The sequence below is a fragment of the Penicillium psychrofluorescens genome (assembly GCF_964197705.1).
Source record: "Penicillium psychrofluorescens genome assembly, chromosome: 1".
In the NCBI taxonomy this organism is placed as follows: domain Eukaryota; kingdom Fungi; phylum Ascomycota; class Eurotiomycetes; order Eurotiales; family Aspergillaceae; genus Penicillium; species Penicillium psychrofluorescens.
The window spans coordinates 1,016,207-1,042,355 of record NC_133439.1 but is presented as its reverse complement, the minus strand read 5'-3'; the positions used below and the strand labels follow the sequence as shown (position 1 = coordinate 1,042,355).

Below are 26,149 nucleotides of genomic sequence, written 5' to 3'. Positions count from 1 at the left end.
GAGATCCTTTCCCACTCTCGAATGTTGCTGGAGCGTGTTCCAAGAATAGCAATCACCATGTATATACCACACTGTAACATTGAACTCTCTCGTTTACCCTTCTCGCCCAGTCCTATAGATCGCAGATTACGTGATCCGGCGCGTCAAGACACGCGGGTCGCGCCCCTCCCCCAACATCTTTCTCCGAACGAACACCACCACCATTTTCCAGCCGTAGCAGGGATTCTGCCTGTCTGCAACCACGATGGGGAAACTCATTCGCCTGGAGCTTTTTAGTATGGATCTCCCTTTACAAGCGCACCGCACATCAGTTGGTTGCTGACTCCGCTCCCAGATTTCAAGTCTTACAAGGGACACCATGTGCTTCTCTTTGGAGATGCGTATTTCACATCCATTATTGGGCCTAATGGCTCTGGCAAATCAAACTCGTTCGTGACTCTCCTGGATTCCTTTCTGGAACCCTCCATCCCTGTTGATTCCCGCCCGCTTTGCCGTTCCCTTGCCTGATAGTGATGTGCTAACGCGTCCCAACCAGGATGGATGCCATTTCCTTCGTTCTAGGAATTAAATCGTCGCATCTTCGATCCACCAACCTTCGCGATCTCGTCTACCGTGGCCGCGTCTTGCGCGAGCATCCCGCCGAAGGAGCAGAGGCCAATAACGAGAATGCATCACAGGACCCAAGTGGTGCGAACGACCCCAAGACCGCCTGGGTGATGGCGGTGTATGAGGATGATGCGGGCGAGGAGCAGCAATGGCGTCGATCCATCACGAGTCAAGGCGTCAGCGAGTACCGCATCAATAGCCGCACCGTGACTGCCCAGCAATACAACGAGGCCCTGGAGGCGGAGAACATCTTGATCAGGGCGCGCAACTTCCTGGTTTTCCAGGGCGATGTCGAGGCGATCGCGTCGCAATCGCCTCGCGACCTCACCCGGTTGATCGAGCAGATCTCCGGCAGCTTGGAATACAAGGCCGACTACGAAAAGCTCAAGGCCGAGGCCGAGGAAGCTGCTGAACAACAGACGGTGCAGCTGAATCGTCGACGAGGAATCAACTCGGAGGTCAAGCAGTATCAGGAGCAGAAGCGGGAAGCCGAGAGCTACGCTCGCAAGGCCGACGAACGCGACCAGGCCATCATTACCCACATTCTGTGGAAGCTTTTCCACTTCCAGCGACTGATCGATGCATCCAGCGCGGACATCCAGAAATACCAGGACGAGCTAAAGGAGTACCGCCGCGGAGTTGAGAAGTACGAACAGAACGTCGAGGATGCCAAAAAGGAGCATGCTCGGGTCGGCAGAGATGTTGGCAAGGCGGAAAAGAATATCACAAGGAAAGAAAAGGAAATTGAGGAACTCAACAACTCCCTGGTGCCCGTGGATGAGAAGGTCGACATCACCCAGAAAAAGGTGGAGCGGTATGCCTCGAAGATTGCCGAAATTGGTAAAGAACGCTCGGCCCAGTCCGGTAATGCCAAACAACTGGAGAAGGACTTGAAGCTCGTCGAGAAAGCCCAGGGTCAATGGGAAGCCGAATGGCAGAAGGCCATGAGCAAGAAGGGTGGCCAGCTGAGTGAAGCCGATCAACAGGAATACCGCAAACTCAAGGAAGAAGTCAGCAAAAACTCCTCTGCAGACCAGCTGAATCTCGACAACCTCCGACGGCAGCGAAAAACGGAAGCCGAAGCAGTCAACAGCTTGAAGGGCAAGTTCGAGACGACCGAGTGGCAACTCAAGAATGTTCAGTCCGACACGCAAAACATGAAAGAGCGCAAGTCAACCCTTGACGATACCATCAAATCTACCTCGAAAGATATCGATCGCAAGAAGAAGGAGCTGAACTCGCTGACGTCCGAACGCCTGCGTGTCTCGCAGATGAGGACGGAACTGGAAGAGAAGCTCCAGGTTGTGCTGAGGAAGCTTCTTGAAGCCGACGATGGGAAGAAACAGACCGAGCGAGAGCTAAGGGCCAAGGAACTGATTTCGACTTTGAAGCGTATCTTTCCCGGGGTCAAAGGTCGCGTCAGTGACCTCTGCCGGCCAAAGCAAAAGAAGTACTCGGAAGCGGTCAGCACTGTCTTGGGTCGACACTTTGATGCCATCGTCGTCGATAACGAGAAGACCGCCAAGGAATGCATCCAGCACCTTCGTGATCAGCGAGCGGGGCAGGCCACATTTATCCCGCTCGAAACCATTCAGGTCAAGGCTTTTAACTCGAACCTGAAAGGCATGCACCGGGGAATGCGCCCTGCGATCGAGACTGTCGACTACGATGACTCTGTTTCCCGAGCCATTAGCTACGCCTGCGGAAACTCCATTGTTTGCGATGACTTGCAGACGGCCAAGTATCTGTGCTACGAGCGAAACCTTGACGCAAAAGCAGTCACCCTGGATGGTACTGTGATCCACAAGGGTGGTCTTATGACTGGTGGTCGTGGTCCCCAACAGAACTCCAAGCGCTGGGAAGACTCCGAGGTGGAGAACTTGCATAAGCTGAAGGACAAGCTGATGGGTGATCTTGCTAATCTCCCCAAGAGCCACCATCGGGGCTCCGAAGAGGAGACTCTTCAGGGTGACCTTATTGGTCTGGAGCAGCGACTCACCTATTCACGGGAGGAATTGAAGGCTCTCACAAGGAACCTTGAGAGCAAGGGCAGTGAGATGGATTTTGTCAAGCGTCAGCTGGAGGATTTGCGACCAAAGTACACCGAAAGGAAGGAGAATTTGGACGAATTGGACGAGACCATCGAGACGTCCCAGGCTACCGTCAGCACTGTTGAGGATGAGATCTATCGCAAGTTCTGTAAACGTCTGGGATATGACAATATCCGAGAGTACGAGGCCCATCAGGGCACTTTGCAGGAAGAAGCTGCGCAGAAAAAGCTCGAATTCACAACCCAGAAGAGCCGGATTGAGAACCAACTCAGCTTCGAGAAGCAGCGGATTCAGGCAACCGATGAACGGGTCAATGGTCTGAAAGCCCAATATGACCGTGATATGAGCTTGATCGAGGAGCTCAAATCCCAGCAGGATGCAATCCGCAACCAGCTGGACGAGTTCGCTGCCGAACTTGAGCTTCTCAAGGAGAATCTCGAGCAGCAGAAGGAGATCTACGCACAGTCGGCAGAGAACTTGACTCAGCAGCGGAGAGAACTCCAGAAGCGCAGCAGGAACGTCGAATCCGCTTTGAAGAATGTGAATGCGCTGGAAGCCGAAATTCAACGGAATTCATCCAGTCGCTACGCTCTCCTGCGACGCTGCAAGCTTGAAGATATTGACATCCCGTTGGCCAGGGATTCCAATTCTCTCGACCAACTTCCCATCGACGACCTGGTGCAAGCTGCGGATCCAGATGCTATGGACGTGGATGCAGACGAGTTGGATGGTGAAACTCCCGTGGTCCAAGACTATGGAATTGAGGTCGACTTTGACTCTCTGGGAGATTCTCTCAAAGCGGTATGCATACACAATGACGGATCTTGCAGCTTATGTACCGACTAACTGTGGAATAGGAATCGGATGACAAGCTTGAAGAGGAGCTGCTTGAGAAGGTGCGCACTTTGAACAGCGAGCTCGACAAGATGGCACCGAACGCTCGTGCCATGGAGAGGCTGGAGAGTGTTGAGAACAAACTTCGCAGCACCGAGAAGGAATTTGAGGATGCGCGGAAGCATTCTCGGAAGGCCAAAGATGACTTTGAGGGCGTGATGAAAAAGCGCTCCGACCTCTTCAATAAGGCCTTTTCGCACATTTCGGAGCAGATCGGTCCAATCTACCGTGAGCTGACGCGAAGCACAAACTATCCTCTGGGTGGACAAGCGTGAGTAGTGCTGTTCTATGCGATCAAAGGATACTTTCCTGACAACATTTGCAGGTACCTGGATATCGAGGACTCGGACGAACCCTACCTGGATGGCATCAAGTACCATGCCATGCCCCCGCTCAAGCGTTTTCGAGATATGGAGCACTTGTCCGGTGGTGAAAAGACCATGGCCGCGCTTGCGTTGCTATTTGCCATCCACTCGTACCAGCCATCGCCGTTCTTTGTGCTGGACGAGGTGGACGCCGCCCTCGACAACACGAACGTCGCCCGGATTGCCAACTACATTCACGACCACGCCGCCCCCGGCATGCAGTTCATCGTGATCAGTCTCAAGACTGGACTCTTCCAGAATAGTGAAGCTCTGGTCGGTATATTCAGAGATCAGGCGGAGAATAGCAGTAAATCCCTGACGCTTGATGTAAGTTTTCATGTGCTACCATTTTGCAAAGCCTAGTTCTGACAACCATATCCTACAGCTTCGGAAGTATACTTGATTGCACTGGGCTGGAACTTTTATGCCGGTGTACGATGAACCTTTGCTTTACCCCTTCGTCTGTGTAGATTAATTCTTGCGGCTGGACATTGCTTCTTCGTGCTATGTTTACGGGAGGAGTGTGGAATAACATGGCTATCAACATAATTTGATCCATTTATGAGCTTGCTTTCATTTATTGCTCTACCCATTTACCGCGAATACATTTATCTTCGAGAGTGTAAACACACTGTTTGCTTTTGGTTCACGAGTGGCATGTCGCACACGCTAGCTCGAGATTATTCTGATTGAAACATCTCGTCACAGACATCTCAGGGCGAGGTAACCACTGGCGCATGCGTCAACTTGAAGTATCCCGGCTGGAGAGTCTGCCAGACACCCTGAGGGTCGTACTTGGCGGCGATCTTCTGCAGGCGAGCCTTGTTCTCCGCGCCGTAGCCGGCAATGACATTCTGGAACTGACTCGCGTAGTTCATGTAGATCCACTCATTGTAGATGCCCATATCTTTCGCCTTGGCAAGGACCGTGTCCCAGAAGCTGCCGACCCAGTTATACACCGTGTCGTCGTCCGAGGCATTATCCCACCAGAACGAAATGTGCATCAAGTGTACGGGTCCCTTGGATGCCTCAAGACCCAGCGCATTGCCTCCGTATTTGGTCATGTTTTTCAGCATAGGCTCTGACACGGCCTGGTAGACCAGCACTGGCTGAGCACCTGTCACGTTGGCGACCTGTGGGAGGACCGAGAAGAAATAGTCAACTGTCCACTTGGCGAACTCCTCGTTGAGATACGCGGAGATCGGCCAGTAGACCTCGCGCAGCCCGTACGGGTTGTCGGAGTCGATATACTCGGCGTACTGCACGAGGGTCCTGGCGGTCGAGTTGTCCGAGACCGCTGGGATGGACTTGATCTGTTGGTAGATCGGGGGGTTGCTTACGTTTTTCACGTAGGTGAGTTCCGCTGAGGCGATGTTGACTCCCCCCGTGCTCAGGAAGGCAATGTAGTACTGCGCATTGCCGTCGTTCGGGGCGTCGTGGACGATATTGACGAAGGCGTTGATGACCGGGTCGAATTCCGTCTCGAGGAATACTCTCGTGTCACCGTACATCAACGGACTCGGAACGGTGTAGAGGTTGAACTTGGTGACGAGACCGAGGTTATTGCCGCCTCCCCGGAGACCCCAGTATAGATCGGAATATTTATTCTCAGTGGCGGTGACGATGTGGCCGCTAGCGGTGACAACCTCATAGCTCTCAACGTTATCAATAGCCCATCCGTACAGGTTGGAGTAAAAGGAGATGCCGCCGCCAGTGGTGAATCCACCGACTCCGATGCTGGAAGCACGACCACCGATAACGGCTAGGCCATAGGGCGCGAGCGCCTCGTAGACCATACCCCAGACATTACCGGGACCGATTGAGGCCACCGACTTGTCCGCATTAAGAGTCACCTCGTTCATATCCGTGAACCAGATTGTGATACCACCGGGGCTGCTGGATGCGCCAGCAAAGGCCGCATGGCCACCACTCTTCGCAGCGAATGGGCACTGGGTGAGTCGGGACACTAGCACGACAGCGGAGACCTCGGTGTTCTTCGAGGGCTTGAAAATACAGCGTGGCTGCACCTCTTCTTGCTGGACGGACCAGAACGCGCCAGTGAAATTGTTATAGGCCGTAGTGTCTGGGGACAGAACTTGAGAGCCATACAAGTGACTCAAGCTGCTGCACTGTACATGTCGATAGAGCATTAGATCGTATTGCAACCAATGTTAGAGGTCTTGCACGAGGCCGCTCTGGACTTACCGCAGTTTGACATGCAACTTCCGTTGACTTATTTCCTGCACTGCGCAACGTATTGATGGCCGCCGTGTTGACGCCGTAGCTCTTCAATGCGGTTGCAACATCTTCTTCCGTCTCCAATGTGCTGCTGCTAGCTTGCGCGAGACCCAAGCTACTCGCCGCAATCAAAGCACCTAGAAACTGCCACATGGAACGCATTATGACAATGACAGATCCTACCAAACAGAAAGACGACTCTCAGTTGCAAGAATTAAAAAGAAAAAAAAAGAACGAAGACAGGCTGTTAAATTGACATCTCCCCGGAGCTCGGGGGTTTAAAGGAGCTAATCACAGTGTTCGCCCCTGGACACGATGCGGAGACGGCACTGCTTGATCCGAGCAAAAATCCCACCTCGCGAAGACATTGCGCCGCATTTTAGTTTAGGGAGTTAACCGCAATTGTCCTGGGTTGAGGGGGCTAGGTTAAACCCCCTGTCATTTCTAAGCGAGCCTGTGACTTCTAAGCGAGCCAACAATGCATCAACACATGCGGTTCCAAATATACCCCGGTTCGCTATTCCGAGACAAACAGTTACGCTAAACGATTTGGGGAGCGCTGCGTTGCATGCATGGCGTTCTAGATCTATAGTAGTGATTTCTCGAATCAACAAATGTGCAATTAACGAATTTTTTGTGTCTTTGCTTCCCAGAACTATCTGGCCAACATAGAGAGTGAATTTATCTTTGATTTACGATGTACGAAAGCGTTGGCCCTTTCCATATAATCATCTAGATAGTCACTAAACACGCCGATCATAGACTCAATGAGACTAGTTCTGATGTCTACATCTGCACGTTTTGTCGAAGCAACCCGAATATTTTAGCTAGGCCTAATGAAGAAAGTCATCCATTATTACAGTATCTCGGTGGCTGACCCGGCCGCTATCTTACCTATCCCTACTAGCTTCTGCGCCAGCGGGACCAACACGGGAACCGAAGGCAAAAGAGCCCGACACTAGCATAGTAGTGCTCTGGTTGGTTCCTCAGATCGGGCGGGCCAAGGCTAACCAGCCATGTGCGGGTCAATTGACATTCGGTTCCATAGATTAATCTTCGAAGGAATAAACGCAGCAATTATTCATACCAGTCTTTTGTTCCGGGTATAGGCAACACTCACCTTCAAGGGTCGGTCGGAGGGCCTCAAAAGGTGTGCCCTACTTGTCTACCCCTGCGCCTGTCTTCTCTCAGCGAATAAAACATTAAGCCTTAAAGGGAATTAGTCCCACAGTAACCTTTTGAAGATGAGGCGGGCATCATCCCCTCTTTGGTCGTTGACTACTACCTAAGATAATACATCTGGAACAAGCCATTGTTACTAACCCAAATAAACCCTTGTCTTTGCATGGTCTCTTGCTTTGGCCTTCCAATAGGTACCCGTTTCATATTACCATCTAGAACCCCTGTCTCCATCATCAAGCCCTAGTCTTCTTCGCTCCGAGGCAGATTTTTCTATGACAGAGAGTGGGTGTTTGGGGCTACCGGACCCCGAATATATGATCGCTTTCGCCCCCGTACGAATAGTAAATCGAGATGATCCGACCCTGAAGCCCTCACAACAGGCTTGTGTAGTCTTCAAGACTCTCATGCATTATGTCGACGGGAGGTGTCACTCCGGCTGCGATTAAGGACACCGGCTACGTGTTGATAGGGTTCACTTCGCTGGTTGTCGCTGTGCGGCTCGCTGGCTCCATTCGCCAGGTCAAGGATATCAAGGCAGAAGACTTTCTGATTCTTATTGCCTACGCACTTTTCCTCGAGCTGGCCATTCTGTACATTATCATCACGCCTGTCATATTCCGACTGGCTGCCCTCGAGAGCGGATTGATTCCCATGTACGCTGGAGTTGAACACGACACTTTGCAGATTCAAATTTTCTTCTTTGTCACCACATCCTCGTTATGGCTGTGTTTGTGGATGGTCAAGTTCTCGCTGCTATCGATGTATAAGCGTTTTCTGAGTGGAAGGGCATACATCACTGCATGGTGGCTAATCTTTGGGTTCTGTATCTTGGTATGTTTGTTCCCAGCACCATTTTGGATCAACACGTTAACAAGATGCAGTTTTTGATCGGCTGTATCCTGTCATCCTGGTTCTCATGCTCCAGTTTCCACGCCTGGTTTACTGCGGGCGAATGCGACACCGCGCGAGACCACCGTGCCTCAGTGATTAGCCTGTATTACTCCTATGCAGTCGATCTCGTCACAGATTTTGCGAGTATGAAATGCCCTCAGGTTGTCTCTATCGTCATCGTTAACATCGGAGTCTAGTCATGGTTCTGCCCCTCGGTCTTATCTGGAAGCTGAAGATGAAACGCAATCGGAAACTGAGCATCAGCGGACTCTTCTGTCTCGGCTGGGTTTGCATCGTCATCGCCACCATTCGTGTCATCCAATTGAGAGATAATAGTTCCAATGGCCAGCCCAAGCCAGCATGGCTGGCGCTGTGGGGAACCATTGAGGCGTCAATCGGTATGTTGCTTGACCTGACGAAATCCTTCATATACTTACTTGTGACTCACTTTTAGCTGTTCTGATCGGCTGCTGCCCCGGACTCTATCGCATCATCAAAGCCCGCCTGTCCCCCTCCGTCCAATCCTATCACTACGGCTCGTACGGCTTCCAGCGGCCATCCGGCAACGCGCTCCCTTCGTACAACTCTCATATCCAAGGGGGCAAGGACATCGCGCTTTCGCGCTTCTCGGTCTTGAGATCTCACAGCTCCGGTGCCTACGAGTTGAATAGTCCCTCAAGCAGTCAGGAAAATTTGGCGAGCCCTAAGGAGAGGAGCAATATTGTGTTGACCTCACAGGTGACGGTCACCGTCGGCAAACGAGATGATTATTCGGTTGATAATCGTAAATAGATGCCTAGATAGGATAATTCAGTCGCTTTTAAGCTTTCCCTTTGCAGGCATACCCAAATTACTGAGTTGCTTCTTCTCAAAAAAACAACCACAACAACCACACCAGTAGTTCTCCCGTACCTCCTACTAGGCATACAAGGGCATGCGTTGATTGATGCGATGCCGATTGGTAGTAACGCTGCGCCTTCTACATTTTCACTTAAAGTGATTTGATATTGCAGCACCTCCAAGATCTGGATCCAAATGACCTGAAAGAGAATTAGCTATGTGATGGTTCAGCTTTCTTTGCTTATAATTGTCACATGAAAAGATTTATACCCGCAATTCTCAATATCTTTTACTTGATTCTTTGGGCCATTTTTGACAGCATCATCCCGAATGCCGTATTTGACGGGCTTTTGGAACCCCATGTGCAAACCTAATGTATTTGATCAAGAGACATTCCATAATCATCATATAGCGAATAGGTCCACCTCCCCTGATATAAAGCTAGAAACTGCGTCGATCCAAAAAGAGAAGGGCATCTCGAAGATCTACTGCCACTTTAGCTCATGGCTCCGTGAAAAAGGCATCCGCCATCTTGACCAAATACCAGGGGTTCCAACTCTTAAGCCTCCTACTAATACCATTTCTTGTATCTTCCTTTTCTTTTGTGGATAACTCAAAGCCACGAAAGCCAAGGCAACAAGAACATTCCACCGTACAGTGACCGATCCCTTTTTGGTAGGAATGCGAATGGCGCTGCGCACAACAGCCACAATTGCGGCTACAACACCCACCTTGATCGGTACAATCTTCAACCAGCTCTTTCCGCATATACCACCGAGGATCTCTTCTTAAAGAATCATAGTCCCGTTTCAACGGTTGCGAAGGAACCAGTGACTCAGCTTCGTAGAGTACACGCGTCTGATGGCTATATTTCACTCGAATCTCTTTTAGCTCCGCATCCCACTTATCAATATCAGACTGTCTTCCGTCCGATTCGATCATTTTCGCCTTTCGTGCGGAGTGAATTCGCTGTTGTATCATCGCCTCTCGTTGAACAAGTTCTCGGAGAGCATATTCAGCAACAATGACATCTTTGAATATGGTATAAGTGATTTTGTCGCCTCGACCTCTCCTGCAGATTAAAAACCAGTCTTTCGACTTGCTAGTCTTCATAGGTTTGAATCTATTTTTGACCATGTCTGGGAACGATATGCTTGGATGATAATTAGGCGAGCTCGAGGCTCAGTAATTGACTGACCTCTTTTCTGGATGAAGTTTGAAATTCTAGATTCCTTTGGAGAAGGGAGAAGGGTAGAAGGGTAGTGAATGCTACCCGTGTGTAAAATGGTTTTAACATTTATGACGAAGAAATGACCATTCGATCGGTTGTCTTATTTGCCAGGCCGCTAGAGTGACTAGTCACGATAGGCATTTCAGGTACTAGAATTGAATCGGATACACTACCAACCTCCATCCCAGACACGATTGCAAAGGGTCTTCGCCATCACAACGCACTAGGTATCTTTCAATATTGCACTATGGAGCTTGTTCAGCTTGTTCAGTGCACAGATAAGATTTCTCCTCGTAACAGACCTCGTTCTTGGCCGTTCATATACTATTCCAGTAACGTTGTTTGTCAATGGATTCCCAGGTGACCGAAACAAACTGAGAAGAAGTGGCGATTGGTTTGCCTAGAATGGCTCACTTCTATAGCTTAAAAACCTGGCAAAGGTCAGGCTGAGAGCATTATGTCATATAATATTGGCCATATTGTCATGTCTATGATTTGCCCAGTGTCCGGCGCCGCAAATCTAATTTCAGGCTAATATAATAATGATGAATCCGCAGTCACTACATTACAGGACCAATCGACCGATTATTTCCCTTGATTTGTGGAGAAATGCGGCCAGTGCAGCGATCAATAGCCGACCCTAGGTAAAACAAGCAACGGGGTGACGATCGTCACCTCGAAGATGCAACCCCGGGGGTGGTCCCCGCATATTTACAGTCTGTGCTCCGGCGGGGGCTCGACTTTGCTCACGATCGTCAGGGAAAAGTGCCTGCGGAATGGGCCGCTTTTGGAACCTTTGCACGCCGCGTCAATTGCCGTTTGCCGACAATGGCCACCATATTGTGAGCTCAACCAGGTGTGTCGGCATTGACTCGAATATATAACCCCAATCAGCTGCTCTGAGCAGCTGCTCTGAGCAGCTACAGTCGTCAAAAAAGAAAAGAGACCCCCTTCCCCTGAAAATCACCCACTCATAAAATGATCGTCTCTCTCCTTCTTGGAGCTGCCGCAGTGGCCGCCGTGCCGACTGGCAGGGATGCTTCGTCTGCTATTGCTGTTACCAAGGAAGCGCCTCAGGAAGCCGGCGACAGTATCCTGCAGCCATTCGTTTCCTTCTCAATTGAATTCGCCTTCTTCCCTGATTACGCAGGTAAACACGCCCGGGTGCCCCAGAGCAGGTGTTGAAAACAAATACTAAACTGTGATTGGTTTCATGTAGGGAACAAGTCGAATCCGAACGACTTCTCCAACAATTTACTGGACAATCTCGCCAGCCTCCAAGGCATCAAGCCGTACATTCGCGTCGGCGGCAATACCCAGTATGAACCACCATAAACCAGGATCAACTGACGGGTATACATTGCTGACATGCCCATCCATTGTATAGGGACTTCGCCCTCTATGACCCCAATTTGAAGACGTCGACCAATGGCACCATCGTCCCCGCGAAATCCACGGACTACCCGTACCTCCTATCCATTGGCCCATCATTCTTTGAGTCGTACGCGACCTGGCCCAACACCAAGTTCAGCCACGGCTTCAATCTGGCCAAGAATACCACTGCCGCAATGGAGAGCTTGTTGGCCACTGTGCCCTTGGCATGCAAGGCCCTTGGGGACGGCAAGCTGATGCACTGGGAACTGGGCAACGAGCCCGATCTGTTCTCAACTTCTGGCGTGTTCAGCCCGCGGCCGAAAAATTGGAACGAGAGTGACTATGTGGACAATTGGCTTACCAAGGAGCGCGCTATCAAGCAGAAGATGGCGCATGCGTGCCCGGAGATGGCGACGGACTCGGCGTACACCTATCTCGCGCCTTCTTTTGCGGGCGTTGACAATAGCCTGGACCCGGTCAAGACGTGGCGCGACGGGCTCGACTCGGACAAGAACATTCGCTTGAACTCGGTGCACAAGTGAGTTTACGCCACCGGGATGGCTGGATATTTCTAACATGATGTGCCTTTTCTAGCTATATGGGCGGCGCGACCCAGCCCGGCGTGACGCTCCAGAAGACACTGATGAACCACACATCGGTTATGAACAGCGTCGATCAGCACGTCACGCTGGCGCAGGAGCTCAAGTCTGATGGCCTGGCCCGGGGTATTCCGTACATCCTGGGCGAGATGAACTCGCTCTACAACGAGGGCAAGCCCGGCCTATCCAACTCCTTCGGCGCCGCGCTGTGGGGCGTTGACTTCAACCTGTATTCCGCGTCACAGAGCCTCCACCGCACGCACATGCATCAGGGGACCGACTACCGGTATGCGTCGTGGCAGCCCGTGCAAACTAACAAAACGACCAAGGGCACCAAAGCCCCGTACTATGGAAACGTCATGGTGGCCGCGATGGTGAATGCCAACCACAACGACCAAGTCCGCGTGCTCAACCTGCCGCTCGAACAGGATACGGAGTCTGCCTATGCGACGTACGTCAATGGCAACCTGGCGCGCCTTGCCGTCGTCAACATGCAAGAATACAATTACACGGGATCGACTGCGGCGTCGCAGCGTCCTTCGGTCAAGTATGCTTTCCAGCTTCCGGAGCACGCCCACGGCAAGACGTTGGCTGTTCAGAGGCTTATGGCGAACGGAAGTGATGCCATTACGGGCATCACCTGGAACGGATGGTCGTATAACTACGAGCTAAACAACGGGAAGCCCGTGCGCTTGCACAATGTGACCATTGGCGAGACCGTGCCTGTTGGCCAGAAGGGCGTGGTGGAGATTGAGGTACCATGGTCGAGTGGTGCCATTCTGAACTTTTAGGTTTAGGAGTAGAGTCGGTTCAGATTGCCGAAAGCAGTTGAGATCTTGTATATATCGAACGGAGACAATAGTATTATGGTCGTCGGACTGAAGAGGAGCAAAGACGAAGAGAGGAATATCCACACGATCAATGACATATCGACTTGGCCCATTCTCCACTCTCCGGGGTAACAACTTCACTCTCCGGGGTAACAAACCCACAGCGCGACACCGCACATCTGCAGCCAACATTTGGCTTCTGTCAGGAAAGATCCTTGGCGCTGTACGCGAACTGAAGGAAATCCTGTTCAAGGAATCGGCCCCTCTGGCCCTGACCAAGAAACTTAAAAAAAACCGCCATCGGTAATTAACGGTATTGCAGAAGAAAAACAAGGAACGAAACATACCGAGTGGGCACCACTACGGCCCCAAGACATAAACCGCCATCGTCGTCACTGCAGAGGCATCTTCGCCCGTCGCCTACTTCGCAATAAAGACGTCACGGTCCATGGGGAGGATTGGGGTTGGTGGGCATGACGGCGGGCTTGAATGATCATGATGGGGTCAGAAAGCCTGGCCCGCTGCTGTTCTGCTACTGCTGCTGCTGCTGCTGTTGGTGGTGGCGGGGAGGGGAGCAGGCAGTTCACATAGTGCATTGTGCAGGGCGAGGGTATCGCTAAAGAAATTCTCCGATGGGACGGTCGTTCGCAGGAGGGCGTGCAGGAGATCGCTCGCGTAAGTAGACATGCGCGCGGGTCAAGCTGCCAGTGCCGGAGTATGTCGGAGAGGAGGGGGCTCCGGCGTGACACTTCGGCCTCTGCTTCTGCTTCGGCTGGGGGTGCTGTACGTGCTTATGCCTACTGGGGCTAGCGCAACTGCTGCGGATGGGGTCCGGGTAGGGATCGACAGCGGCGATGGGGCCATCGTCGCTGTTAGTGAAGATCGGATGTGTCGATCCTGCCCTGTGCTGCAAGGCCCCGATGGTTTAAGCTTGACGCAAGGCATTGGGTGTTGCCAACGTGGTGGGCGACACCGCTTGACATGGGCCAGTTACACGGAGACCATATGACAGAGCAAACGACAGGACCTGCAGTCTCGTCGTCTGTGCAACGGGTCTGGCCAACGGCGAACATCCAAGTAAGCAATGCAGCAAATAGTGGAAACTCAAAAATCATGGTTGGATTATATTCTCTCTCTCATCCCAGCTGTACATAGAGTTCCGGCCGGCTGCTAAATAAGGAAACACAAAGGGATGCCCGCAGGTCTATGTCAAATGCCACCAGCGTAATTATGCCACGCAAGGAAAACCAAACAAGGGAGTCGAAAAGATCCCATCACATCACGCTAATTAAGAGAAAGGCAAAAGAGAGGGGTAATCGGAGTCAGTCGTACGAACACACAGCGCTAGAAGAACAGAACAAAAATGAAATACATCGTAGGAGTCGTGCGTGAGTCGAGTGGATTAGGTCCACTGGTTCACCGTGTTGTAGCCGTGGGAACCGAGAGGCCCAAAGTGTTTAATCTGGGCCTTGAGTTGTTCGCGTCGGCGATCCTCCTTGGACTGGATGATCCGCCGAGTTGCGACGAGCAGATGGCTCTTCCCGTCCTGGAGAGTTCGGGTGGCGCCCCGCGGGTTCCCCTGGTGTTGCATTCGCTGCGGGGGTGACAACGGCCCGTTGGGATGGTGGGTGGCAGATGACCCGGATATCTTGCGGCTCGACACCGAAGCCCGCGTGGTAGACACGGAGGTGCGGTGATTATGGGAGGTGGTGGGAGAAGCGGTTTTGGTCGCGTATTGCGGGAAGCGAACGGAGCGTTTCTTGGCTGACTTGGGCGTCTCCTTCTCCCAGACGGTGGCCCCGTATTTCTGGTACGGCGATAGCGGAACAGCTAGCTGTTTCTGTCGCGGCGGTGTATTGGTCTTCGGGCTCACTACTAGGTCGCTGTCGACGCTGGATTGGGTCGACACCGACATGGTTCGTAGTTCAACGCCAGAATCCTGGGGCGCAAAGACTTTGTTGCTGAGTAGTTCGCCCCCGTCATCCGACTGGCGAGGCGACGAGTCCTCGGGGAATGGTGAGCCCGCCAAGGGCGCGGTCGTGGGTCGCGTCGGTGATGGTAATGGCGATGATACTGGTGGCCGCTGCCTGCCAGCATCCTCCGCCGAACCCTTGGACAAAGTCCGATTGACGTAAGTCTTGATGGAGTCGCGCATACCACCCAGGGCACGGGAATCGAGCGATTTCCAGCGATGGCGACCTCCCTTGCTCAAGTCGAGGGAAATCAGCCGACCGTCCTTTTTGCCCGATTTGCCGTTCCGTAAGCTCGGCGTGCCACGCCCGTTCAGCTGAGCGGCTGACGAGGGGTCGGCCAACTCCGGGAAGAAATCCCATTTCTTCTCACGGAAGTAGTGGCTGGAGCCATTGTGATTGCGCTGCGGCCAGTGCGCGGGGCGACCGTACTGGACTTCGGAGATGGAGCGTGCTTGCAGGATGAATGAACTGTCCGAGTCGGCGGAGTCTGCTCGAGACTCGGGGGTGAGGAAGCGTGGAGCCGACTGGTGATCGAGCGGGCCTAGATGATCGGCGGAAGTAGATGACGGAGCCGGGTGATCGACCAAGTCCACAAAGTCGTTGGATCCGGAACTGATGAGGATGGGATACAACTCGGTGGAATGGCGCGGCTCGCTGGGTTCGCCGCTACTGTCGACGGTGGATTCGGTCTCGCTGTCGTCGCTCGAGTCGCTCCAAAAGGCGCCCTCGGCGAGCTGCTCTGCCGTCTGGTCGGGCAGCAGTGGCATGGCGGGGAGTGGTTTGTTGAGGAAGAGTTCGGAGTGGAAGGGTGAGAAGGGATTTTTCATTGTTGGAGGGATGACCTTCTCCATGCCCTCGAGTGAGCGAGAGGGTCGTACAGGTGGTGGTGGTGGTGCCATTCGGACAGAGAAGGTGGATGATGTCCGGTCAGGCATGATAGAGACGCTGCGGGGCGAGTAGATATTTATAGCGGCAGAGGATATTAAAAGACCGCCCTCCGCGATACAAAGAAACTTAGATACTCTCGCCGACGCACAAAGAGGGGGAAAGACAGCGATCAAATAGGTTCATCAGGCGATCCGACATGCCGATCCAGCGTCATCGGGTGCACGGACAGTCCATACGGCAAGGGATGGTTTGGGGCAGTATTGTATTCGTATTATTCGTTACCTTTGGCCCGATTCACTAGTCCCCCGAACTCACCCTTGCAGGTACATACATGGCTCAGCTTAGTTTGGCTGCCTTCTCCATCGTCTCCCGCGTGAGTTCGTCCGACGCCGTCCGGACCGCCGTTAGCTTGCCCAGTCGTCGGAGCCGGTCGATCATCGCCTCGTCGCCAAAGTGACTATTGTGCTCGAACTGGGGTTCGGCGTTGAACGCGAGTCGTGCCGCGTCAACAATGATTCGGGCGGTCATCCCGAACACTCGATAGTATTCGATGTGATCGTCCACATTCTTCCCGCGGCGTGGCCGAACTTCAGCTGTCCGATTTGGGCGAACAAAGAACTGATGCACTAAATATTATTAGCCAGGGATGGATGTAAAGAAAGAAACCCAAGGATCGGCAAAGTCTCCCCGGAGCCTTAAAAAAAACAAAAAAAAAGAAAACCCAGAAAATAAACAGACATCCCTGGCAAGCCCGAGTGGGTCTGCCTACATACTTCTCACTCGCATGGGATTGACAGTGATAGATGATCGGGGAGGGATGCTGGATTGACTTACTGCGCCAATTAGAACTATGCCACGAGCTCCACGACCCCCGATACCAATCCGGCGGATGAGCAAGGCTTTCATCACGCATCGCCAGAAACTGTTGAAAGGGCGCCGTAAACACCGCAGCGACCTCGCGCGCATCGAGCTTGGGAATCAGCGACACCTCCGGATCGGCAGACTCGCCCGTGCGTTCGTCGTGGGCGTGAAGCAGCGCGATGCACGGCCGCACCACCAGCTCCGTTTTGGCAAGATTGGCCGGCATCTCGCAGAGGTGCTCCACGGCGAACGGCCCTGGTAACGGGGAGTCGATGTTAGGCAAGCCGATCTCCTCCCATGCTTCGCGGCGTGCGGTCTGGAACGGCGTCTCGGCGAGCGTGTCTGCTCGGCCTAGACTCAATTGATACATTAATATTTATTTGGGGGGTTTTTTTTGTCTTTACGGAATGTTGTCTACGGTCCGGCAAGAAAGGCAAGCAAGCCCCTGGCGCAAACTTACCTCCCGGTAGAGCGGCATCTCCTGCATCTGATGAGGGTTAGCCTAGCGGCGCATGTCGTGCAGCGTCGGCTGCGCAGACCTGAAAACAGGGCTGGGATTTTTTTCTTGTTGTTCTTTCTGTTTTGGGAAGGTACCTACATGATCTGAGTGTCTTGGCCCGGATGGTAATCACGATCCGCAGGTCGCCTTGCGAGTCGGCATAGAGCAGCAGAAGCACCGCCGCACGCCGGGTCAGCGGGACGGTGTCGTATGCTGTTGGCGGAGGAACATAGTTTCGTAGCCGGTGGATGGCTTCCTGTGCCGCGGTATCATTAGCCCTGGGCCGGGTTGGTGGAGAGACATGGGTGAGAAGGGGGTTTGGTCGGATGACCAAGGGGGATGGCCATCCACGGCTGGCTCAAGTCTCCGGAATTTGCAGTCAATAGAGACAAGACCACCCAACCCGGGATACAGAAAAATGCGACAGTTCAGAAAATGAGATGGAAGCGAAGGACGGCATGGCTGAAGCCACGCGGACGGGTTGATACAGAGAGCCAAAGCGAGGGTCGTACACACCTGGGCGGCGGGATTAAGCGGTGCCATGCTCGTTAGGGATTTGAAATAACTGGAACTGGAAAGACTGCGGACGGATTGAAGAAGCGGCCTTCGCATGGTTTGGGCCGTTGGATTGGAATTCTCGCACCGATTCCCGAGAGTGGCCGAGGTAGTTAACTATAGGCCACGTGATGACATAATGGTCGATGTTTGATGGATTCATGTTATGGTACATACAGTGTGAGATTGTCCGACAGAAGAAAAAGGAAATGAATGTGCCAAAGGAGCGAGGGGGCAGGGGTAAATGCAGGGGAAACATGGAGAAAAAGTGGTCTATCGACAAAAGCAGGAGGTAACACAGATCAAGAAATGAAACAAAGGGACAGCAATCTATACATGGCATGACAAGAACCCCCAAAAGTAAGTCCTTACGGGCGACTTTTGTCCTCCTTGGGCGCGGTGGACTCGGTCTGGTCGACCTTCTCACCCTCCGACAGGGCCTCGGTGGCCTCAGCCGACTGCTTCTCGCTACTTTCCGAAGAGGCCTCAACCTTGGCCTCCTCCTTGTCGTCGATATCCTCGATGTCCTTGGGGGCCGCCTTGCCTTCGTTCTCGTTGTTCTGCTCGTTCTCCTCCTCAATCAGCTCCTCCTGCTCCCTGAGGACCTCCAGGCGCTGCTTGTTGGTCGCCGCACCCTCGGCATTGTGCACCTCGAGCTCGATCTCGTGGAACAGCTCCTCGGGAATGCTGGACAGCACCGCCTTGAGAGCGTCAATCTGCGACGCCATCTCGGACTCCTTGCCGCCCTGCGTGTACATGTACGCGTTACTCAAGACCAAAAGAGTAGACGGAACACCCTGGTTCAGACGCAGGTCCAGCCACATCGTGAGGTCCTCGCGCAGACGCGCGGGGGAGACACCGTGGGTACGGATGCCACGAGAGGCGCTGGCCATTTGCAACTCAGGCACGGAGAGCGAGTCGACCCCTTCATAGTTGATCGCACGGTCGTCCCGCTTGATCTGGCGCATGCGGTGCCGGATGTTGTACCGGAGCATGGCGTCGGTGCCGAACGAGTTCAGGTTCATGTACCGGCAGATGCCCACTAGCTGCGGCCGAGACAAGTTGTCCAGAGTCAGGTCATCCTTGAAGATCTTGCAGACCCGGATGACATCCTCGGTAGATGGTGATTCGCCCGTTGCGCGGATCTTGCGGAAGAAGTCTGCAAATTCCTCGTTCTTGACTGTGGCGGCGGTCACGGGCAAGCCAGTTTCGCGCAGTGTGTTGCGCAGGAAACCGGAAACCTCCTTGCGCGTCGAACTGAGGTTCAGTGCCTTGGTCTCACGGGACTTCTGGCCTTCGTAAGTGCTGGGAAGCAGGTTGGGGAAAAGCTTCAGGGCAACGGGGAGCAGCAGCTCTGCGAACGGAACAATGAGGAAGACGGAAAACGGAACGAGCCGACCCAGATCTTTCACCGTACGTTGAAGCTGTTGCAATGTTAACTTTTGACATCGTCATGCACTTGATATTCTGAACGAACCTGACGGTGCTCCCTGCGGCTAAGCTCATATCCCGCGGCCATCTTCAATGCCAGTCGCAAACTGATCTTGACCTCTGTCGACAACAGCTTGGTGCCATCCCAGTAGTGCTGAACCTCCTTCTTGATTTTTTGTCCAATAGTCAGATTCTTGGTCTCCTTCTTTCCCTCCGCCGCCTTCTTCTGCTCCGCCGTCGTGGCCTTGGTCGCTACTTCGCGGGATTGTGCTTTATCCTGAGAAGCATCTGCCGTCTTGGCGATATCTGTTTGGGTGGTTTCTTTGGAGGGCAGGTTGGTGTTTTGAGGGAGCGGCTTCTTCGCTTGCTCTGCGTTGAATCCGGGGGGAGGGTAGGACTGAGACGAGGAGTTGGATGTAGACGGTTCGGTCGCGTATCCTCGCTGCTGAGGAACGAGAATGGCGAGAGCGGTCACTTGCGATGGCATGCCGCGCCCGTTCCAAAAGATGTGGTTCGTCGCAGCCACGGAGGCCGGACTCAATGCGCTGGCCAGACGGGTGCGGGCTGCAACAAGAACCAAAATCAGTTGGTTTCTTTGGTATGAAAGTAATGGAAAGCCTTACCGCTCAGACCTGGTCGCAGCGCAGCGGTGTTGCGCACCAGTCGGGCCGATCTCATCGTGGCGGACATTTGCGGAATTGTTTTGGGGAGGGAGAGAGAAAGCGAGAATGTCCAAGACAATGGGCGGAGGAGCCGGAAGCGCAACAACTGGCGGCAAGGGAGTAAATACAAATAGAATCGATAACGATGACAATGGATATGCAGTCCCAAAATTTTGATGAAAGGCAAGATTGGGCATTGATGCGGGCAGAGGTCATCATTCTTGCACGGCACGTGACCGCATGCGGATGGTTTGTCAGATTTGCTCGATTCTCGGACAATCTGATAAACATTTTGTACCGTAGCGTTAATTGCAACTCCAATATCGATGATCGAGGAAGATCTACGTTTGTATTTAATATTCTGGTGAAATTTCATCTTCTTGTCATTCTAGAGATTATAGGGCCAGTAGGCAAATCAAATATAGAACAAAACGCTGGACCAGACAGAAGCCGAACAGATATCCGGACAAACATAAGAGGCACGAAAGCACGTATGCGAGGGGTATCATAAGTGGGAATTTGAAAACAAAAGTTCACGCCTCTAGTTCCTCTCTCGAGCAGAGTCCTTGCCGGTCTGAGCGCCCGTCGAGGAGGCGTTCACATTGGCATCCAAGAGAGGAATCCGGTCGAGACTGGCCGTCCTGAGACTGCTGAGGTCGGTGAACGAGCCATTTTCCGGGAGAATCAACGGACTCGCCACCCCCTCCGGCGAGCTTTGCCAGCGCGCAACGTCATGCTTTAGCTGCTCCAGTTCCTTCTGGAAGCGCTTGCCAAAGACATCGATGTAGTAGGTGGCACCGTTGTGGATGCTCCAGACGAACAAGGCGGTGATGAAGATGCCGCTCGCCCACCGGTACCAGAACCAGAGTGGGCAGGGGATCATCGTGGACAGAGCATACGAGTACTGGATCAGCATGAAGGCTATCTCCTGCAGTGGGTCGGGAAGGCTCAGCACAAACCGCCCGATCCACGCCTTGGAGTATGATTTGCGCAGCCAGGTGAAACTCGTCGGACGCCCCTCCCGGATCTTGTCTGCGCGACGCACCGTGATCATGACATGGTACATCAACTGCCAGATGATGTACGGAACGGTCGCCCAGATCATCATGGCCCCGAGGGAGTAGTGCCCCCGGTCGCCAGGCTGGCTGAACTTGATGGCATACACCGCGGGAAATCGTTCCTTGAGCATCTCGGCCGGCGTCATGTGGACGATGCAGTGCAGAGTGACCGGCGGCATGATGTGGATGAAAAGACTAACCACTTTGTCCATGCTGTGGAAGACCATCGAATTGCGCCACATGGCGATGGCCACGGCGTTGTTGCCAAATGTCAGGCAGAAGGTGCTGATGAAGAGCCGCTTCGACCTGGGGAAGACCCAGAGGCTGAGCATGCAGAGCAGGTTGACAAAGTAACACAGGTCGGCCAGGAAGTAGTGATAGCCCTTCTTGTGGTAGGTGTAATACCGGATTGGCATGAAATAGACCAGCTGAGCACTGAACCAGATGTAAAAGTATTGCGGGCAGGCACCGATCAAGTAGCCGCTGATGAAGATGTTCAGCACACCGGCAATAAACGACACCTTCTCGCGCAGCGTCACCGTGACGTCCTTGTTCCACTGTTTGCCTAGCCGGTCCACGCCACCCTTCATGCGACGACGGTACATTTTGAGCTGCTCATCCGCCGTTGGGGCGCGTCGCTTGAATTCCTCCACGACGCGGTCTTTGGCATTCATCGAGGTCGACTTGAGCTTCTCGCGCTGTTTCCGCACTCTCTCTTTCTGGGCGTTGATGGCTTCCTGCCATCTCTCCAAGCGTTGCGATAGCTGGATATTGTCGAGCAAGTCGAATATGGTCAGCTTGTCCAGGGGCGGAAACGTCTCCCAGTCCTCCTGGTAGGAGCTGCTGTTGCTGTTGAAGGAGCCCTTTCGCGACAGCCTGTCTGGCGACGCGACCGGCGAGTAGAAGTAGTCGTGGTCGTATTCATCGGTATCAAACGGCGCGTCTCGCTCGTCGGGCGTCGAAGCCAGCGACACGGGGTTGATGGGGGCGGTGGGATCGGACATTTTGCGTTGTCGGGAGCCCGCGTCTTCCATCAAAAACTTCTGCTGGAAGGAGAAGATGGTCGGGCCGTCCTTATAGTGAGGATAGGGCCGACTGAGAAAGCGTCCAAAAGTTAGCATGCCCATGTTGCAGCCGCGGTGAAAGGAGCTGGTTTGGCTTGAAAGACGGGAGTTCAAGATGGGGAAGGAGAGAGGGAGGGGGGATGAGGGGCAAAATATACCTGATGACCGTGGGTCACACGCTTAGTGAAGACCAAATAACGCAAGCGGAAGGTGTGAAGAGCAACAGTGGTGGTGGTTGAGGTGTTGAGGCGGCGAGGTGTGCTTCGCCCGCGCCTGGTGGTTGGCTGGAGCGCGGTGGCCAATCAGAGCCCAGGGCTATACTTGGACAGCCAATGGACAACGAAGGGACAACGAAGGGACAACGGATTACAACGGGCAAATCGTATATTGGCTGACAACTAAACAATGTTTTGACTGACTCAATATCCATAGTGCGTTACATGCCCCGGGGGTTGCCACAACTCCGGTGCGGGATTCTTCTCGATGCCTACAAACGGTCCATAGTATCCCGTCATATAGCCCGGGTCGGCGTCCGGCATGCACCGGGGAGACTGTTGTGACATGGCCACGGGATACGCCCCATAGCTGCCCGCGGGCGGGCTATGGGGACTGCACGGACTTGTCGCTGGCGAGAGAGGAAGAACTCTCTGACCGGTTTTCCTTTGCAACGGGCTGCTGCCCCCTTCCAACACACTGCTCTGACGGTGGTGATAGTCATGCGCGTCGTCCTCGATCTTTGCCACCACTGTATGCGATGGTAGGTCCGGGGCGTCCAGGTGGGCGGCCTCGGGCAGATGGGTCTGGGCTACTTGTACCAGTGTATCACCTTCTAATACTCCCGTTACTTTTGCTGGTCTGTTGGGGGTTGAGGGAAGAAGCATACCAATCTCTCCGTCTAGAAATTGCTCTTCCATCTGACGGACAAAGTAGATTTCGTCTAGTACCTCCAGTCGATTGGCCGGCGTGATCTGGCGTCGCACATCCTGCCCGGCTTCGCGCAGTTTCTCCGCCGTGACCCCGTGACGGTCCCTGAGCTCACATAGGATATGGACCAGAAGCCGGAGGCGATCTATTACGGAGGTCAGAATGGATGATCGATTGACAGGGGGACATGACCGACCTCGCTTGAGCAGATGATCCGGCTCGCGGTGAGGAACCCCAGCAGGCCACCAGCCGGGCTTGGTGAGCTCGGGGTCAACGCGTTGCGTGGCGCCCGAGATCACCCTGCGTCCATTGTACGGAAAATGCACCTGTTTGCGAGGCTCCACAAGCTTGATATACGATTTGGCGATTGCCCGACAGTTGAGCTGCTGGAAATCCTCAAATGCTTTCTCATAATACCGGCGCATCAGGTCACGATGGCCAATTCGAAGGATAGTCCGACCCGGCGGGGTTGGCGGGGGGGAATGAGACTTGGGTCTCGGTTTTGTCATTCCAGGTCGCTTGACGTCTCGTCGCTTTCGTCGGTGTTGGGCGGATTGCCACTCGCAGGGAATCAGTTCAGTGGGTGGTGGCCCTTGTTGTTGCCATCCAGTAGGAACGGGTGGTACACCCCATGGGGATTGGGTGACAGGAGTAACTGGTTCTTTGAGGCATGGAGTGAGTCTGTGGTCTTCATGCTAAGTAATTGGTGTTTTGCTTACCTGCGCTGAATTGTGGTTTAGGTTGTTCCACTGGAGTTGTCATTTCCATGAATTTGCCCGTGACGTTCGGTGTAAAGATGGCGCCACCGCAGCCTGCTATTGAAGGAGAGGCCTCCATCTGCACTTTGCCGTGGTGGTCAACGTAGAGCAGGGCAAAGTGCGGATGTGGAAATTCGACACCCGACGGCTGTTTGGGGGAACCAGGCTATCAATGCGCCGTCAGTGGATGGTTTCACCAGCCAACAGGGAGCTGTGGTTACCATGTTGTTTGGTCTGGGCTCAGAGAACCTTCGCCCAAATCCCGGCGTCATCATGTGTGCTGGGTCCATATCAGAAAGATGATGGTAGATATATTAAAACTGGCCCTCGGCGGTCTATGAGTAGAGAGTGACGGGGAAGGAAACACAAGGCGCCCGTCAGCGAGCTAGGTGGACTTATAGTGTGCCTCTCCTGACGTTGGCTGGGCCCAATATGGAGTCGATGGCTAGAAAGACATGTCATATAAGAAATACATCCGGCACCATTGGGGGATTACGAGGTAATTATATACAGAGTGACTAAGAGGGGAGCAGATCTCTCTACGACATCGGTGTTCCCTGGAAGTACGAGTCCGCCCTATTAGCGCTTATGCAAGGAAACAACCTCCTGCAGCGCTGAGAGGACTGTGGCAATTAGGACGCATAATACTTCCGCCGCACTCCGCCATCATCTCTTGGCCCTCTCCTTCTTGTCTTGTATCCTGCGATCGGATCGTCAATAGCGCACACTCCTTTCCCCCTCTAGCAGATAAAAGAGGTGACTTGACATCTCTAAAATAGGGCTGGACATGGTTTCAATCGGATCCATGGTTCCAAGCCGGGGAACCCGAGATTCTCGCCCGAATTGGTACTGACAGACGGCGATCTAGCGCTTGGACGGCCCACCAGCCACTGCCAGGGCTTGGTTCGCATTTGTGGAAATGTTTGCCGCGGTCTTGGGGAGGTTATTAACTATTATTCGAAGGCCTGTGTCCCAGTATATACCATCGCAGTCCGTTCAACTCGGATCCCAGTCAATATCGGAGAGCTGCTTCACGCTTGATGTTTCCGATCGAGAGATCGGCCAATTGCAGAACCAGGTTAGCTTCGTCTTTCCAATCACCATGTCCGATCCCCGATCTCCTGCACATCCTCAGCCACGACTCGTGACAAAAGGGAAATAGGGCAAGACGCCTCTGAGGCTATCCACTGCAGGCCAGGGGACAAAAAGAGGCTGACAGACCACTGACTAAACGTCACCATCTGTCCCTTCCTATCGGCGTGCAGAACTCTTCGGCCTAGACCAAGAATCTTTCCGATGGTGCGCAGCGCTCGGTCCCAGCCGAGATTCTGTGCACGGATCTTCCTCTTCCAGGCTACAAGCCCATCCCATTCGTGATGGCGACATGCGTAGCTTCCGCGGAAAAGGGGCCCAAACGGCATCGACTCGGCTCATCATCTGACGGCAAAAAGGCCCCTAAACACTAATTCGAGAACTCAGTACCGAGACGATCGACGAATCTTGAGCTTATCCAAGCTCACGGTAGTGCCGTCGTGTCACCGGCCTGCTGGAGGGTGCCTCCACCGAACTGGAATCGACATCATGCTGGACAAGGTGCCTTTGTCACACCATATACGTCCCATCACCAGGGGTTCATTGGGTTAGTATTCTTCCTCCACGACCTTCAGCGGTGCAGTTGCGTACACTGAAAGGTCTGGTGGGCTGAATCCACTCGTTTCCCTCGCTTGGACTCCTCGGGAAAACTGCGTCGCCATCTTTGCATCCTGCGATCGGATCCTCCTTTCCGGATCTACAGGGAGGGAGTCTTGACTTCGCGAAGTAGACGGGGAACCGGGATGAAAAGTTACCATACTGCTGATCTCCGAGCTATTACACGCTGAACCGCCCCAGCGGGTTTCCGCGTCTTGTCCGGTATCTTTTTGTATAGAGATGTAGATGTTCCTGGACAGACTCAAGAGGGCTGGCGTCACTTCCCACATTATGTAACCCTGCCCCAGGCACATTTTCCTTATGTTGAGCAACAATTACTGCAAACTGGACTGGCGTCACGTTATCCGTGGGAATGTTGTACAACTATCTTCGAACGAGAGGCGAAGAGATCGAGAAGCAGGGACGCGCATCTCATCTCATCTTGCGGAGTTTAGTCTAGGCCTTGGAGAGATCTTTCCCCCTCTTCTTGGAACCAAATGCGATCAGGCCATCTGACCCACCAAACTCAGTTCGATAGCCTGTCAGCTTACCGAAAGCCAAAACTGAAACCGAGCGAGTCTAGGATGAGCGCGCTGAGCCGCAGTGCCAGAAATTCTCGAACGCCATTCGAGCCCCGAGCTAAGGCTCCGAGCGTTTTCGTTTTCGTTATTTTTTTTTGGCAGGGA

The 26,149-nt window shown here is 53.3% G+C and overlaps 9 protein-coding genes across 9 annotated transcripts; 3 read left to right on the top strand and 6 right to left on the bottom strand.

Moving 5' to 3' along the window:
- Positions 1-244: 244 nt before the first annotated feature.
- Positions 245-4,319, top strand: PFLUO_LOCUS364 (Structural maintenance of chromosomes protein 1; the record flags this gene model as incomplete). Its single annotated transcript, XM_073780922.1, has 6 exons — positions 245-275; positions 335-428; positions 536-3,458; positions 3,515-3,822; positions 3,877-4,243; positions 4,302-4,319. 6 exons carry the CDS (start codon positions 245-247, stop codon positions 4,317-4,319), a joined length of 3,741 nt encoding a protein of 1,246 aa, XP_073634462.1.
- A 310-nt stretch (positions 4,320-4,629) lies between these two features.
- PFLUO_LOCUS363 (uncharacterized protein) lies at positions 4,630-6,316 on the bottom strand (the record flags this gene model as incomplete). The annotated part of the gene is made up of 2 exons (XM_073780911.1): positions 4,630-6,045; positions 6,122-6,316. The coding sequence occupies 2 exons, from the start codon at positions 6,314-6,316 to the stop codon at positions 4,630-4,632; spliced, it is 1,611 nt and encodes a 536-aa protein (XP_073634461.1).
- Positions 6,317-7,747: 1,431 nt separating this feature from the next.
- On the top strand, positions 7,748-9,019 carry PFLUO_LOCUS362 (uncharacterized protein; the record flags this gene model as incomplete). The annotated part of the gene is made up of 4 exons (XM_073780900.1): positions 7,748-8,167; positions 8,218-8,371; positions 8,425-8,625; positions 8,682-9,019. The coding sequence occupies 4 exons, from the start codon at positions 7,748-7,750 to the stop codon at positions 9,017-9,019; spliced, it is 1,113 nt and encodes a 370-aa protein (XP_073634460.1).
- A 2,257-nt stretch (positions 9,020-11,276) lies between these two features.
- PFLUO_LOCUS361 (uncharacterized protein) lies at positions 11,277-13,062 on the top strand (the record flags this gene model as incomplete). The annotated part of the gene is made up of 4 exons (XM_073780889.1): positions 11,277-11,448; positions 11,518-11,617; positions 11,686-12,210; positions 12,267-13,062. The coding sequence occupies 4 exons, from the start codon at positions 11,277-11,279 to the stop codon at positions 13,060-13,062; spliced, it is 1,593 nt and encodes a 530-aa protein (XP_073634459.1).
- A 1,441-nt stretch (positions 13,063-14,503) lies between these two features.
- On the bottom strand, positions 14,504-15,841 carry PFLUO_LOCUS360 (uncharacterized protein; the record flags this gene model as incomplete). Its single annotated transcript, XM_073780877.1, has 1 exon — positions 14,504-15,841. The coding sequence occupies one exon, from the start codon at positions 15,839-15,841 to the stop codon at positions 14,504-14,506; it is 1,338 nt and encodes a 445-aa protein (XP_073634458.1).
- A 457-nt stretch (positions 15,842-16,298) lies between these two features.
- PFLUO_LOCUS359 (8-oxo-dGTP diphosphatase) lies at positions 16,299-17,865 on the bottom strand (the record flags this gene model as incomplete). The annotated part of the gene is made up of 5 exons (XM_073780866.1): positions 16,299-16,588; positions 16,797-17,174; positions 17,284-17,310; positions 17,422-17,578; positions 17,839-17,865. 5 exons carry the CDS (start codon positions 17,863-17,865, stop codon positions 16,299-16,301), a joined length of 879 nt encoding a protein of 292 aa, XP_073634457.1.
- A 380-nt stretch (positions 17,866-18,245) lies between these two features.
- On the bottom strand, positions 18,246-19,998 carry PFLUO_LOCUS358 (LETM1 domain-containing protein ylh47; the record flags this gene model as incomplete). Its single annotated transcript, XM_073780855.1, has 3 exons — positions 18,246-19,301; positions 19,355-19,872; positions 19,932-19,998. The coding sequence occupies 3 exons, from the start codon at positions 19,996-19,998 to the stop codon at positions 18,246-18,248; spliced, it is 1,641 nt and encodes a 546-aa protein (XP_073634456.1).
- Positions 19,999-20,511: 513 nt separating this feature from the next.
- PFLUO_LOCUS357 (uncharacterized protein) lies at positions 20,512-22,155 on the bottom strand (the record flags this gene model as incomplete). Its single annotated transcript, XM_073780844.1, has 1 exon — positions 20,512-22,155. The coding sequence occupies one exon, from the start codon at positions 22,153-22,155 to the stop codon at positions 20,512-20,514; it is 1,644 nt and encodes a 547-aa protein (XP_073634455.1).
- Positions 22,156-22,511: 356 nt separating this feature from the next.
- PFLUO_LOCUS356 (uncharacterized protein) lies at positions 22,512-23,998 on the bottom strand (the record flags this gene model as incomplete). Its single annotated transcript, XM_073780833.1, has 5 exons — positions 22,512-22,921; positions 22,976-23,161; positions 23,213-23,677; positions 23,736-23,940; positions 23,996-23,998. 5 exons carry the CDS (start codon positions 23,996-23,998, stop codon positions 22,512-22,514), a joined length of 1,269 nt encoding a protein of 422 aa, XP_073634454.1.
- Positions 23,999-26,149: the final 2,151 nt, after the last annotated feature.